This window comes from Trematomus bernacchii, unplaced genomic scaffold (assembly GCF_902827165.1).
Source record: "Trematomus bernacchii unplaced genomic scaffold, fTreBer1.1, whole genome shotgun sequence".
NCBI classification, from domain to species: Eukaryota; Metazoa; Chordata; class Actinopteri; order Perciformes; family Nototheniidae; genus Trematomus; species Trematomus bernacchii.
This window is the reverse complement of record NW_022987564.1, coordinates 6,665,993-6,680,961: the sequence shown is the minus strand read 5'-3', so window position 1 is coordinate 6,680,961 and position 14,969 is coordinate 6,665,993. Positions and strand designations below refer to the sequence as shown.

Genomic DNA, 14,969 nt, shown 5'->3' with positions numbered 1-14,969 from the left:
GAAAAATAGGGCGCCCTTTTAAACAAAGTTTTAGCTAAATAAACTGTTATTTAACAGCCGTTGACAGATATTGATATTTGTTTTGTTAAGAGAAGACCTAATTTTTCATATTTGATCGATTTCATTCAGTTAAATGAAATATGTGTGATAGTGTAGTGGCGGTGAGGACGAGGAGCATTCATTAGAATGGAATGTGATTCATGAGCTGCTGTGATACGATAGAGGCTGAGGGAGTAAACCGTCACAGCACTATAGCACACATTTTTCCAATTAAATAACCTATAGTTTTGCAAACATTAAATGTGATTGTCACACATCACGTTTGTCATACTTGCACCTGGAATTTTTTTTTGCATTTAAGAAACTGCAGTGGTTAAAAGGAAGCTGAAAGATGTACCATGTCATGATTGAATTTGAGTTCTCTATTGAAACCTGATTGAAACCCATAATATGATCATATAACACATCAACCCATTGATAAGAAAAAAACATGACCACAGTAAGATAATACTGTGCTGTAGGGTAATTGGCATTTGATCTCTTATCTCCATTGTTGTTTTTTGTTGACATGAACTGTACAGCAAACGGAGTTTAAGTCATCACTAACTGGTTAAAGGTGGAAAGTAAAACTCTACGCTATTTTTTATGGCCAAAAGATATATGCTTATTCTTGATATTAATTAAAATTGTGTGCATCTCTGTTTTAGGCAATTCTTTAACAACTAGCTGATATCAAATTTCAATGCCCATGTAGCAATAGTCTGATATTTAGGATTCTCTTAAATTCATAGTGTTGTTCATCTACCTCAGCTTTTTAGCATTAAATACACACACTTACAAATGCTGTATGAAAAGGAAATGTCTTGATATTGAAGGAAAACATTCAAGAGTGTCACAAATAGTGGAGTGCATGTGCATGTGTCTGACTCATGCCATGGAACAGAAAAGGTCAAAGTCCAGTGTCATAGGGAATTATATTGTTGTGAATAAAATACATTATATATAAAGGAAACTTACTTTAATTTGTTATACCACAACAATCAGTTGGAATATGTTCTACTCATAATCATCTCTCAAACAGTGACAGAAATGTTAAGGCTATACAAATGCATTGCATTTCTTCAAGGAGTATGAATGATAGTAAGAACAGTAATTAGATAGACCCTAGTGCCAATGGAAGTTTAATATATATATACACTGCCTAAATGAAAAGAAATCCTTCCTTAAACATTTTCCTTTATTTTGCTAAATGAGTGGGTCTTACTACTTGCAATAAGTCATGCAAGTGCATATTAGTTATATACGCTTATATCATTCCAGTCATGAAATGATAATTTTCTGAAGTGTATATTGTATTCATCTGCAGAGCCCACAAAAAGGCGTACAGGATAATACATTAAAACGAGCTGCCCATAAACAATATTATACGGAGATATCAGGAGAAACTGTTTGGACACAAGACACTGGAGAATTGTCTGAATATATTTTAAATAAATAATGCACAAACATTAGCCCCCCCCCCCCCCCTCCCCCCTCCAAAATAACAGGAACCACTTACAATGCAGAAACCCCACAGTCAATACCTTGGTGTGATGAGGCTCATACATTTAAGTTATCTTTGAGGCTTGGAATAGGCCCCATCAATAAAAATAGAAATATATATAATGGCCTTAATAATGGCAATTTATTTAACTTAATAAGAAACACAGGAGGAGCTATATGAAGATCAACTGCATTTTAAGGTGTTTGTTACTTTGTGCCCTTTGTTTTTGTGACTGAGGAAGAGCACTGTAAACCAAACAAGAAAGTGTAGTGTATGCACAAGGTCACTTCACCTTGTGGCTCAACCCCAGGTACCTACTGTAAATTGAAAAACAAAACAAAACCGTATGTCGTTTTTATTAATTCCCCATCACAGAATAACTATTTTTTATTTTGACTGACAAGCAGAGGAATGACTGGTAAAAAGAATGACTGCCTCGCTGTTGTAAAATAAAACATTTCATAAAAAGAAAAGCAAAGAGAAGCCATTTGGATGAATCCGAATAAATACACCTTTTATTTGACCGATTAACAGATCTGATTATACAAACGCCAACACAGAGCTCTGAAATAACAGGACCAATCAGCGAGACAATGACTGTACATTCTTGGTGTGACCCTCCTTTGTTCTAACCCCCTTGCCCACCCACCAACCCGCCCGAAGTAACTATGAAACTGAATCACTAGTGCTTTTTTTTCTGTACAGGTAAAGCTTAGCTACCCACCCACCTAACCTCTACCACCCTCCCTTTTCAGTGCACTGTCTGTTATCTACAGGTTTGGGCAGAATCTACCACAAGGGGACGCTTGGCCAATGTTAGAACAGGGTGCCATGATGGTAATTAGGTGCACCCTACACAGGACTAATGCTTGAGTTTCAACTTTTATCATGAAGTTTATTGTTTGTCATGTTTGTGTATTCTATCAGACAGGGCCTCTGTAATAATAGTGTATGCACTGTTTTAAGAGCTTGTAGTGTAAGAGCATAGTAATGTTTTTGCCTTTTTGTTGAAATGAAAACAGCCCAAAATCTCTCAACATACAGGTCTAGGTTTAGGTAACTTCCTCAATTCTATCCATCTGTGTCATTCTTTCACACACGCACACACACACACACACACACACACACACACACACACACACACACACAAATACTGGTATGTTTGTCCCTTCATCTTAAAAAACAACTGTTTGTCATTTTGTTTCAGGCATTTTTTAGTTCTCAATCTCTTCTTCTGGCCAAGCATGACTTGCCCCACATACATTAAACACACAATCATTCCTATAGTACTCTAAGTGATGTTTCTTCAACATGCACCCTCAGCAGTTCCTACAGTAAAAACACCGACTGTACCACCATCACAAGAAATGGATGGATAAAACACCCTCGCTTTCATTCCTCTTATCAATCTTTTTCAAAAACCACTTACTTTTTCTCATCCCAACCTCCGCACCCACATTGGCCCCCTTACCCAATTACTCTCATGTAACAGACAGTCTTGTATGTAACAGTGACAAATACTCGCCCTCAGTGCAACAGCCAGGAGTAGAAGAGAGAGAGGTGGGGGAGGGGAACAAGGTGTGGGAGAACGGGTAAGGGAAGAGAGGATGGGTTCTTCTTCTTGAGGATAATTTGAAAGATGATGGGGATGGAAAACTGTGTGCCAACATCCCTCTTTTCTTCCTGCATCTTTGGGATGGAGTAGAGGGAGGAAGGACAAGGAAGGTGACTGAGATGGAAAGGGGGTTGGTGGTTGGGGGGGGGGGGGGGTGAGCGCAGGGTTTAGTGTGTTGGCCTTCATGTGTCCTGGCCGTCGGTGGCAGGGGTGTCGTTGGCATTGGGCATGTCAGAGTCATTCTCCCGGCTGGATATGCGGTCCAGCTCTGCCTGTACATCGCTCAGGCCCAGCTTCGAACCTGCAACAGGTGTGGGTGGATACCAATCAATAACATAACATTATAGTATCATATCATTAACCACAACCATTTTATACAATGCAATAAGCAACAAGGCAATTAAACGGGATTGAAATAAGATCTGGGGGAAATTAGATAATAGGAAAAGTCATTCAGGATAGTATAATTAGGGTTATTTTAACAGGGTTAATACGGTTAATTAGGTTATTTTTCACAGTAATTCAGTAGACTGGTCTGGTTTTGGCAATGTGCTCTTGAGTTAGTTAACATACAGAGACATATTATAATAAAGGTGAAGTAATTTAGCTTGAATTGCCCCGTTTTTTGTAAATGTTTATAATTGTAATTCGAACAGTGTATTAAACAGTCCAGGTTTATTGTAGTAACTTAACAGAAAATGATTACATAATCGGTATCCAGTTTAAATATATGGCAAATATGTTGAGTATTGGCCATATAAGGTATTAAGTATCAATTTTCAGTACATCAGAGTCTCAGCTATAATCATGTGCAATGTTTGTGGCAGATATTAGTCACGAGAAATGCAATGCAGCATGCAAAAAAGAAATAGAAGTATGAGGAGGGGCAACATTAGGGGGGCAATCTTGGTTAAATCTTCAGCAGTCAATCAATGATTGGCTTTACATTCAGTTCATCCATTTTAAATACTGTCTACCAGAAATGTCTGTAACTTTAACTATGTCTATATCTTAGCCTTATATTTCAACTTGCACTTTTGGGGCCTACATTTCTTATTGTGCTTTTACTTGCATCATATTTCTTAGTTCTATAAATATTTAAGGTGCATTGTCGAAGGAGAGATCCAAGATTTGGCAACGACTGCTTCACTGTAATTGCAGTGCATATAATACAGGCTCAGTGGAGGGAAAGGGACAACAGAAATGTAGGGATGCTTCTGAGAATCAACATAGACAAGCAATGATAAACGATATCTCTCACACACACACCTTAACGTGGCCAGCATCCTCTGACTAGAACTAGCGCATACACACATTATGAATGATGTTAGCAGTGAGCAGTGAGACAAAACAGACTGTGAGCTTTGTTAAAAACAAAAATACAGTCACACTACAAAATACAGGCAGGCATAAAGATGATGGGTTTTAGACCCTTTTATGATTTATTTACCATGCGTTATGTTCATGTCTGGAGAAGAGGAAAGGAAAGGAGAGTTAAGAGAAAATGAAGGATTGCAGATGGGAGTTGCAAACCATAAAAGAAGCCGAGTAATGAGTAGCTGCAAACGGCATTAAATCCAAAGAACAACTGAGAACTTATTCTCTATCCATAAAACTGAAGCATGGTAGCAACTGTATTCTCACCTGACTTGCGTACTGTTCCTGGAGTGTTGTTACCGCCCCCTGGCGTCCCGGGCCCCCCCCGTCCCTGCTTTCTTTGTCAGTAGACTGTTGAAGAAGTTGGCCAACACACCCTCACTGGTCTGACCTGCAGCATTAAGGGACCAGAGTTAGAAAAACAAACACACACAAGCAATGCACTAACTGAACCTTCGTCATGGGTTGATGGTGTTGATGTGTGCAGCGCTAAAATGCATGACGTACCCGACTGTGGCATGGCGTTCGCTACGTTGGCCGCTGCTGATCGATTACTCGTCCTGGGGGAGCCGGTGGGAGCTCGACTGGTGGTATCCTATAAACAACAACAGTATTTTTTAAATACTGGAGGGAGCTTTTCTGTATCTTATTAGCCAAAACAAGAAACAAAATAAAGCACTTACCACTGGTCGCCCTGCTGTCACAGCAGGCTGTTTGGCGAGCAGCGACTGCAAATTAGAGCACACTCACTCCAATTAGTTCACATATCAGGACCCTCAAGTCAGATTTATTTGGAGTACCATCGAGCAGCAAACCAACTGGCATATAAACAACAATTACTGACCTGCAGTTTTACCAGAAACACTTGGTCATCTTCAGCCTGAATCTCCTTTTCATGTACAATCTGGTGAAAAGCAAGAGAAAAATTAATCATTTCTGAAACACACTTCCAGTCCTTCATTAGAGTACTACAACAGATGGGAGAAAAGTCTTATGATCCTTGCAGGGATATTGGGTAAAGATTGGCAGTAAACGTAATGTGACATGCACATGCTGTGCTTGCCTTAGAGAATCTAAGAAAACATTTTCTTTTTTTACAGGACTCTGTACCTTTCTGACTGGCGGTTTGACTATTACTTCCTCAAAGTTGTCGTCTGCTTTTACTGTCTGGAAGTTCTCATGAAGTATGGCAATCTTCTTCTCATTGTCCCAGCCTGATGGACTGAGAGAGCAAAGCCAGGGTTACAAAATAAATACAGGTGGCGCCACAGCTGTACAGTATGCAAACACACACATTAGCAGGCTTACATGAAGACTGCATCTCTTTCCACCACTTGTGCCGGGCAGTGGAAGGGAAAGCCGTAGAGTCTGTGGACCAGATATTTGTACACGATGTCCAGGTTCTTCATCTCCTTCACTGATGTGTAAACCAGAGACGCTCCATCTGACATGGCTGTCAAGAATATTTTCATTGCCACCAATTATAAATACAGGAGCAAAAATATAACTAACGCCATAGTGACAGAAAACCTTTTTAAAACAGTATCACTATAGAAATCAGAAAACAGCTTTCACCAATTGCCACCAGCACACAGAAAAAAAGGCAGTTTAAACTTTTGGACAGCTAACGCAATAACCCTTGAAAATCTCATACCTTTTCCACATTTACTGGAGAATTGTTTTTGTAAAACAGACTATTTCAAGCAATACTGTGTAATCCAAGACCTTTATGAAACTCTCTTTGCAACAAAGCAATATCAACAGCTAAGGTCAAGACACAGCTTGCATTGGCAAGAATACAGCAATAACGGTACTGCTGGGAACTTTGCCTTTGGCCTGACAACCAAACAGTTGCTGGTCACATTATATCTCGATCCTTCATCAATAAAGAGAGAATAAACACCAATATTTATGAATAATGAATGCCTTACATTTCTAGCATCTAACGTTGAAACTGCAGTAAGTGGCATTGATCAACAGCTCAACTAAAAACCTTGTGTACATTAAAGTAAAATGTTGTTTTGAGACACTTTACATTATTGTGTGTGCACTGTTTTGCTCACTGTTAAAACCATGTTCAGTAAAGGATACACTGCAGACAGAATTGTCGGATGTGAGACTGGATGAAGTCCAGGTGTTCGTCTCTGTAGTCGTGCTCCTTCTCCAATGTGCTGATGGCATCACACTGATGGGAGAGATAAGTAGATGTGAGACACTGGTGAATATGTGTTAGAAGATGCAATGTATATATAAGTGATTTAATTTATTTTTCACAGGTTTCAAATATCCACTGCATGACTACTCAACATGAATCATCTTTGCATCATCTTTGAACTGACGTGCATATGTTTTTGGTTGCCATTAATTGACTCAGCAATTTAACATTTAGTGTTGGGAACCTCAAGCAGTGGCTATCAGCTGAGAATCCCAACCACACTGAGGGGGTAGTGTCTGACGTAGAAAATGAAATAAGAGAAAAAAGGACCCGGTACCAAAAGGGTTAGGGTTAGTCAGCCGTATCATGCAGAGGAACTACGTCATTATATTTTAATGTAAAAGTAAAATATGATTCCACACATAAGCGAGTCAGTTAGTGTATACCTTGGTGCAGACCACCACCACTGGTATTCCCAGGTTGTGTGTGAGTGTGTTGTCTCCTAAGGGCAGCAGCACACTCTCCTCGTCTTCACTCCTCCTCTGCGGGGTGCCATCGTCCCCACTGCCTGGCTCTGTGTACTCCTGGAACTGTTTTACAACTACACACACACACACACACAGAAACAAAATGTTCCAAAACAACGATAAGCAAATAATAGGACCTGGCATTATCATAACTTCTAACAAAAACATTAATAAAGAGGCTTCTTTGTGTTTTTATACTGCTAAGAACATTTCAGAGAAAGAAACACAGACATATAAAAAAATGTTTTCAATTTTTCTACTCGTCAGCTGTCAGTATGACTCACGTCTTTGCTCCAGCTCCCGCAGCAGTTCCGGAGCGACCCGGAGTTTGTCGATGTGTTCCCTAGCAACGGCGGCCCACTTCTGGAGAGAGTCCAGGGCGTTCCAAGGCCGCGACATGTCAACAGTTATCAGCAGCACCGTGTTGTCGATCGAGTCCACTGGCACAGCTACTCCCTGCAGACCTTTGTGGTAAAGGTCGCCGTCTAGCACCCAGGCATTACACCTGGTTTGGTCTAAACACATCAAAATAAATACTTTAGAAGTAGCCTGAAGTGTGAAAAAATAAACACAAGACAACATGGACATGTGTAGCTCTATGTATAAACTGCAAGCCGCTGCTAGTTACCATCAATGTCGTCGTCATGGACACTGAAGTAGAGGTATTCCAGGCCACGCCCTTTCATGAATTCTTCAACCCCCTGCATCTTAGCAACCAAGGCGGTCTTCCCCGAACCCACCTCACCTAAACAAAATCAGTCAAGAGAAAACAGAATTATTGATAGAACACAGGTTATGGGTAGTAGCCCTATCAATGCCAGCATGCCCTGCTGAAATTATGCCAATATAGCTATTAAGAAATAATTACGTATCATAATTACTTATATAATAAAGGAAGGGTTGCACCTAAAGATTAATCACATTAACTCATCAACTGACACAACCTCCTTTAATTCAGTCATTACTCATTGGTTAATAAAATGCAAAAATGGTAAAAACAATTGATCCACATGCTTAATTTAACAAAGATAACAGAGATATTTAGTTTACTATAACAATGGACAGAGAAAGACATCAGAACCTTACATTTGAGATGCTAAAATTAGAAAATGTTTGGCAATTCTGCTTGAAAACTGGCTTAAGTGATTACTTGATTAGCAAAATAGTTGTAGTTAGACTGTTTATCACCTAATCCATTAATCAACACAAATATACTGTAAACAATCCACTTGACTAGAGCCATGCAGCTTAATAATACATAGTTTGCCAGTGACTGTCGACAACAGAGTGTATCTGCACTTGTTGTGGCATTACTGAAAGCCTCAACACTGATAGCATGACATTGTTATTGTTTATTTAATAAGGTCAATGCTGCATCCATTTTTGCACTTTGCCATAATAGGTCAAGGGAACACAATGCACCATAAAGCAGGGCTTGCTGATGTTGTTATAGATAGCATAACAGACAGATGCTTCGGTAACCAACTCGATGATTAGCTTGAATGGGTAGCAGGCTGCGGATTATCCCAGGCGGATGTGTGTGTTTGTGTGTGGACAGCAGCGGGACACGAGGACAGAGCGAGACGGGGAGGCTCCCTTTCTGCTTCAGCAGCATAATAGAAAGAAAAACAACACACACACACACACAGGGCTGACGATGTGTCTTGTCCCCTCAGCATCATCTTCACCTAGCAGCAACTAGCATCCTTGAATGCTAGAATGACTTGCAGGGTTTCAAGGCGGCCCGATTCTCGCGTATAAGATAATAAAGGAGTCAGTGTGTGCGTGTGTGTATGCGCGCACCCGTGGCCGTGCTTTTGTATTGTAGGCGTTCTGGAAAATACACCTGTCTTTCTCTGTTAGCCGACGCACCCGCTACCAGGCTTTCACAACACAAAAGCACAATCAAAACCAAAGCAAGCTAGCTTAGCCACCGAGCAGCATTAAGTCTAGCAGAATGAGATGAGCAGCACGCTAACGTTGCTTATTGGCTAGCCAGGAGACTGCAGACAGATACCCACCCATGACCAGGACATTTCTCCCCGACGGTAGCTTAGATCTTGAATGGGTTGACACTTCACTCAGGATGGTGGACCTGCAGACAGAAACGCCTCGTTAAAACACGGCATTCATTCATTAACAGACAACAACTGAAAGCGAGCTAGTGCTGCTGTGTCACCAGTCAGTCTGGTGCTGATGCTAGCTAGCCTCGTTAGCAAGCTAGCTGTCAAACCATCCTCATCCGAGCACAATAGACCCTCTGCGACCACAAACCCTGCTCATAATGAACCAAATGAAGAAACACATCGCTAACCATAAGTCCTGTCCGTCATCTTCCTCTTGGTTGGAGTTATCCACTGTGCTTTTAGGTCCAGTTGATGTGGAGGATAATAATGCACTCCTCCCTGAAGTCGCCATCTTCGCAGGGCTTGTAAACCTAGCAGCAGAGCGCCCGGATGTAGCAGTAGAGTGCTAACCATAGACTGTATAATGTGCTAGCCTCAGCCTGGTGCACCCTCCGCACGCCGGGGCCGGGGCGTGGTCCGCGGGCACAAAGCTGGGGTCCCTGCCCCAGACAGGCATGATCTCATCCACAGGCACAGATCTGGACCGACCATCCACAGAAAGTTAAGTTCAGGGAAGAGTATAACTAAATATTATAAAAGACATAAATAAATAAATCAGTGATAGGCTAAAAATGCAGTGGTGTAAAGTAACTAAGTAGCCTAGATTTTCTCAAGTACATAATAGTAGGCTACTCTTTATATGGCTCTGCTCAAGTTCTGTAGTTAAGTACAATTTCGAGGTACTTTTTTGCTACTTTGTACTTCTACTCCATTACAAATCAGAGGTACAATGTTGTACACTACACTACATGTATGTAATACCTTTAGTTACTTTGCAGATTTGGATTAATGATTTGAAATAATCAATACTGAAATCATACTTTAGTTACACCTTGAGTAAAATTAACAAGCCCTGCATCATACGAAGTAATACAAAATTAGCTGCACCTTTACCAGCTTTCATAACCCTTTAATGCATCAATATTTGTAACCAAAACATATTATATTATTCTGAAATTGGCAAATCTGCACAATGAGTTTTTGATGGCAATACTTGTAACAGAGTATTCCTACACTCAGGTACAGGATCTGATTACTTTTTCCACCTGTGTAAATATGTTTTATTTCTTCATTAACATTCTTGGCTACTGGATTGTGTTTGTCTAAACTGGGACTTATGCATAAATAATGAGACCAGTATGTGGTATACAGCCCAGGCGTATGACAAATAGGCTATGCATAGTATAAGCTTGTTGTCCCTGCCGATTCATCAGAATGAATTATCAGGGAACATGGGCTTTCAGAAGAGCAACACAAATCCGTTTCAGACCAAATATCCTCTTAAAACTGTTGCCTCATAAACCAATGCTTTGATTTGTTGATTTATTGGTTGGTTGGTTTAATAGCCTATGGCACCCGGCCTAAGCCTAAATTATAGAGATAAAGCTGTAATACCATATTGGATGCACTTTAAGTTTACTATTCGAAAATTAGATTTACAGCAGCAGTGATTTTACAACAGGTTAGACAATATCAAAAATATGATGACACAAGAGAAATAGGGGAATCATCCAACGTAAATAATTAAGCCTAACATAAATGAACATAGGCTACATACAAAAAAAAAACTCATTTAGTTTTGAGTAAAAGTTCAGCACAGATAAATATATCTGAATGCATTTGTAAAGCACCTTTGATACAGCTTGTGCAATTCACGTTAGGTTTCACAGATGTCTGATAAAGAGGAAACCATAAACTACCAATTGGAGACTAAAATACAACAAAGTAGAAAATATAACACCAACAACATAGATTAAAAACATTTCGAAATAAAGTAGAAAGCCATATAGTCCAAGCACATTTAATATCCTGAATATTCCAGGAGCAACATCTCCTCATACTCTGTTTGAATTATTCCGAACCAATGAATCTGGTGGGCACAGCGTGAACTTTAAATTAAGCACAAAGTGGTCTCAGGTGTGCGGTCATCGCTTATTATAAAACCGCTGAAGCATATCGCAGCCAATCAAAGCTGAGAACCGGAAAATCAGTTTTATTCAAGTCAGTTCCCTGTTTCAGCCACGAGATGGTGCTGATGCACTGCGCTCGGTGGCCGCTGGTCCCCGGGTACTGTGCGCTCTCTGCGGCCCCTGATGGAGCCAGAGGATTACAAACTCTGTTAAGTGGCGCACCGTCCTCCTCCTCCTCCCCATCTCTCAACCAGAGTAAACCCAAGCGCACGGAGCGCATCCTCCCCGAGCTCGTCCTGTGGGAATTAGAAAGCAGAGCTGTTAGGCTGTCAGCACCAAACCGGCCGAGCTCTGCAGTGTAGGGGACTGAGTAAAACATATCGACAAAGAGTGAGAGAGAGGGAGATGGGTCCGGAGGCGGCGAGGCATCCGTGATTGTCAAGTGAACGGCGGTGAAGTTGTTCGGCTCCGCTCGGATCTTTTCTCCAGGTCGTTGAGGTGAGTTTTCTCTCTGCAGGAGATAGGAGCAGCCCGGATGGTGCATGTCTATCCGGCTGCATGAGGGGTGTAGAGGCTATTCCCAAACATTTGCACTGGACATTAATACTGTTTTGTCTTATAATGGAAAAGGCATGACAACGTTAGATGTTTATTGCCTGGTGTATCATATTTATTCTTTAACAGCTTGTAAGACTTTGTGGATTTTTTATTTATTTTTGAACACAACTATCATTCTTTCTATCAGGCAACAGCATAATATTCTAAATTATATCCACAGAGTGTACACAGTGTAAATAATTATTTATTTGTGAAAATAGAACATAACTCTTCGAAAGCCTTTGCATTAATTTATGTGTGTTACAAGAAAAGATAAGCCCTATGGGAGGGAAAGATCTGTTTCATTCTCTGTCTCTCTTTTCCTCTCGCCCCTCTGCTTCATTCACGCTCACTCGCCTTCCTTTCTCCAGCTTTTTCTCTCACTCCATCTCTCTAATCCCCCCTCTCACAACCTCTGTCTCCCTCACTTTCATTGCTTCTGTCTTTGTGTCAGCTCTAATAACACTGTGAGTTTGCAACACCAGACTGCTTCACTTCTGATACTACTCTCTGTCTTTTCTCACACCCAGCTGCCTTTCCTATGTTCTCTCTCTTGCACATTGCTGCCACCTCTCATGATTAATATGCCATATAGCATATGCATAACAAGCCACACACTGCTTTAGCTTTTTTCTGGATGTGCTGCATCTGAATGCCGATATTACTCCTCCTTGTCTTATAATCAATATGTGACTGAGCAATTACAGTGTGTGAATGGTGTGGACCTTCCTTTGGCTCACTCATTAATGTCACATCTGTCACAGTCAATCTACATACGTGCACATGTAAATGGTGACACACATCTATACTCGTTTGCACACACACAAGGGTCATGGCAATTGAGCTCTGAGCCTTGATTGATTGTTACAGTGTGGAGAATACGAGCTGACAGTATGGAAGGATTTTTAGGCATCTCACACCGCCTGGCAATCAATTCTTCCTCATCCGCTTTGTTTGGGCATAATTCATGAATTATACACACAATTCAGAGTACACAAACCACTTTGCTACAAAGCGTTTTGCAATTTGCACGTCTTTGTTGATGCTGGTTGCTTCAATCAAGAGTCCTACTTTTAGACATTTCTGCAATTATATTGCTTGTTAAGTGTTTATAAGCATGCCTTGTGATTCTACAAGTTTATATATGTGTACAGACCTAGGAAAACACCAGGATTTAGTCAAATAGCTCCTCATTCCTGAACCCTCCCTGCCTCTGCATTTGAGGGGTATAACAGTGCATGCATATCAAAGTAAACCTTGACTAAACAACTTTTGGGGACTTTTTCCCTTCAAGAAGCTATTGCAAGATCCTGTGGTGAAGAATGATATGAAAATCATTTTTCACCTCTGGCAACACATTTGGCAGCTGATCCTTTGCTTTACAGGCAGATCCCGCACACAGCTCTTAACACTCTGGAAATCTTCCACATCGTCTGTCACTTATCAGTGTCATCTGCTGTCACCCGTAACAGACCGACATGTGCTGCTGCCCACAGACTCAAACACACTCCGTCACCACCGTGCAGCGGGCTCTTATGGGGATAAAAACGAAATACACGCTACCTACACACAGGTTTGCTGCATCTCACACACCTGCCCTGTGGCTCTGTCCACGCTCGTTTGTCTGTATACAACCATTCAATGAGCTTAGCTAAAAATAATCACCACCAGCCAACACACATGGAACATGAATTATGGAAGACAGAGGGAGAGAGAGAGACATTCAGGTCAGATTCAGACCCAGTTCTTAGAGCTTCACTCCCTAAGGATGATACTACTAGACCGCTGCATTAATATTCAGTTTATACCATCTAGCACATCAGAGCACAGCGGTTACCCTTTAGTTTGGACTAACTGGGCTTGAGGCTACCAATGGTTTCAGCCCAGTTCTCCAGGACATTATGGGCTTGGAAAATGGATCTGTGCATTTGAGATTAATTATATGCAATGTAAGATGTGTTTCCAATGTAATAGTAATAGATGTATAGCCAGTGTCAATTGGATCCTGCTTTTGAGATTGTAGGCTTTGAGATAAGACCACATGGAGGAGGTCATAACAGTATAATTGATGATGTTGCAACGCGTTTTTAAGTCTACTATCTAATACTGTACCTTAAGTGAACGGATCTGTACCGTACTGATTGATACCAGTGTCATATATGTCCATTACATATGAAGCTACAGTCAGAAAACAGTTAGCTTAGATAGCAAAAATATTGTAAGCACGGAAACAGATAGATTTTTAGATGCCTTTTCATGTGTTTCTTTGTTATGTTTGGCCTTTTCTGCGCAATATGATTTATTGTGTTGCGTTATTTCCTTTATTCTGTACTTGCTTTTATCATTGTAATTACATTTTGTTAATATTATTATGTCATTATAGCCTGGCTCTACATCTTAACTTCACTCAAATGTGTTGTTCAAAATAGACAAATAATATACAACCTGTTAATAAGTACAGTGGTTTGCCTTTATGCTTTATTTAACAGACAGACATGACATTGTTATCAAACTAGCGTCAAGATAGTGAATAAGTATATATCCCAGAATGTCTTTTAAAGATCCTGCACACACACACACACACACACACACACACACACACACACACACACACACACACACACACACACACACACACACACACACACACACACACACACACACACACACACACACACACACACACACACACACACACACACACACACACACACACACACACACACACACACACACAGCTGTTTCATTACTACTAATTACATCTCCGGTCAAGTTGGAGGTGGTTGGGGCGATGATGGAAATTACATCAAATCACAAGAGTCCATGCATTATTAAAATATATAAAGGTGCACATTATTTCCCTCCAACAGGTGCAATAAAAAGAGAGTGAGGAAGAAGTCGATCAGCTGAGTCCGCACACACAGATCTAATTAAGCAGAATAATTGAAAACACCTGTGTGTGTGGGTGATGGATGTGCAGGGCTTTTAAGATCAAGAGAGTTATCCCTTGTTTCACATTACACATTATTGCCACACATGTGTCATATTGACCATCATTGCTGTACACAAAAGCCCCTGTAACATGTGTCAGATAGGAAGAAATAGACACATTTTTTTGT

The 14,969-nt window shown here is 40.6% G+C and overlaps 2 protein-coding genes across 2 annotated transcripts in view; one reads left to right on the top strand and one right to left on the bottom strand.

Annotated features, from left to right (window-relative positions):
• Positions 1 to 1,892: 1,892 nt before the first annotated feature.
• On the bottom strand, positions 1,893 to 9,800 carry dync1li1 (dynein, cytoplasmic 1, light intermediate chain 1). Its single transcript, XM_034125153.1, is given in 14 exon segments — positions 1,893 to 3,459; positions 4,803 to 4,852; positions 4,854 to 4,926; positions 5,043 to 5,130; positions 5,219 to 5,263; positions 5,380 to 5,439; positions 5,646 to 5,757; positions 5,844 to 5,979; positions 6,627 to 6,720; positions 7,137 to 7,291; positions 7,502 to 7,732; positions 7,846 to 7,962; positions 9,239 to 9,312; positions 9,532 to 9,800. Coding segments are annotated over 14 exon segments (1,458 nt in total). The 5' UTR covers positions 9,636 to 9,800; the 3' UTR covers positions 1,893 to 3,340.
• A 1,714-nt stretch (positions 9,801 to 11,514) lies between these two features.
• The window catches only part of cpne4b (copine IVb), a 21,817-nt gene continuing 18,362 nt past the window's right edge, over positions 11,515 to 14,969 (top strand). The window contains exon 1 of the mRNA XM_034125151.1: positions 11,515 to 11,751. The gene's annotated coding sequence lies outside the window, so the exon portion shown is untranslated. The remainder of the gene's footprint in view (positions 11,752 to 14,969) is intronic.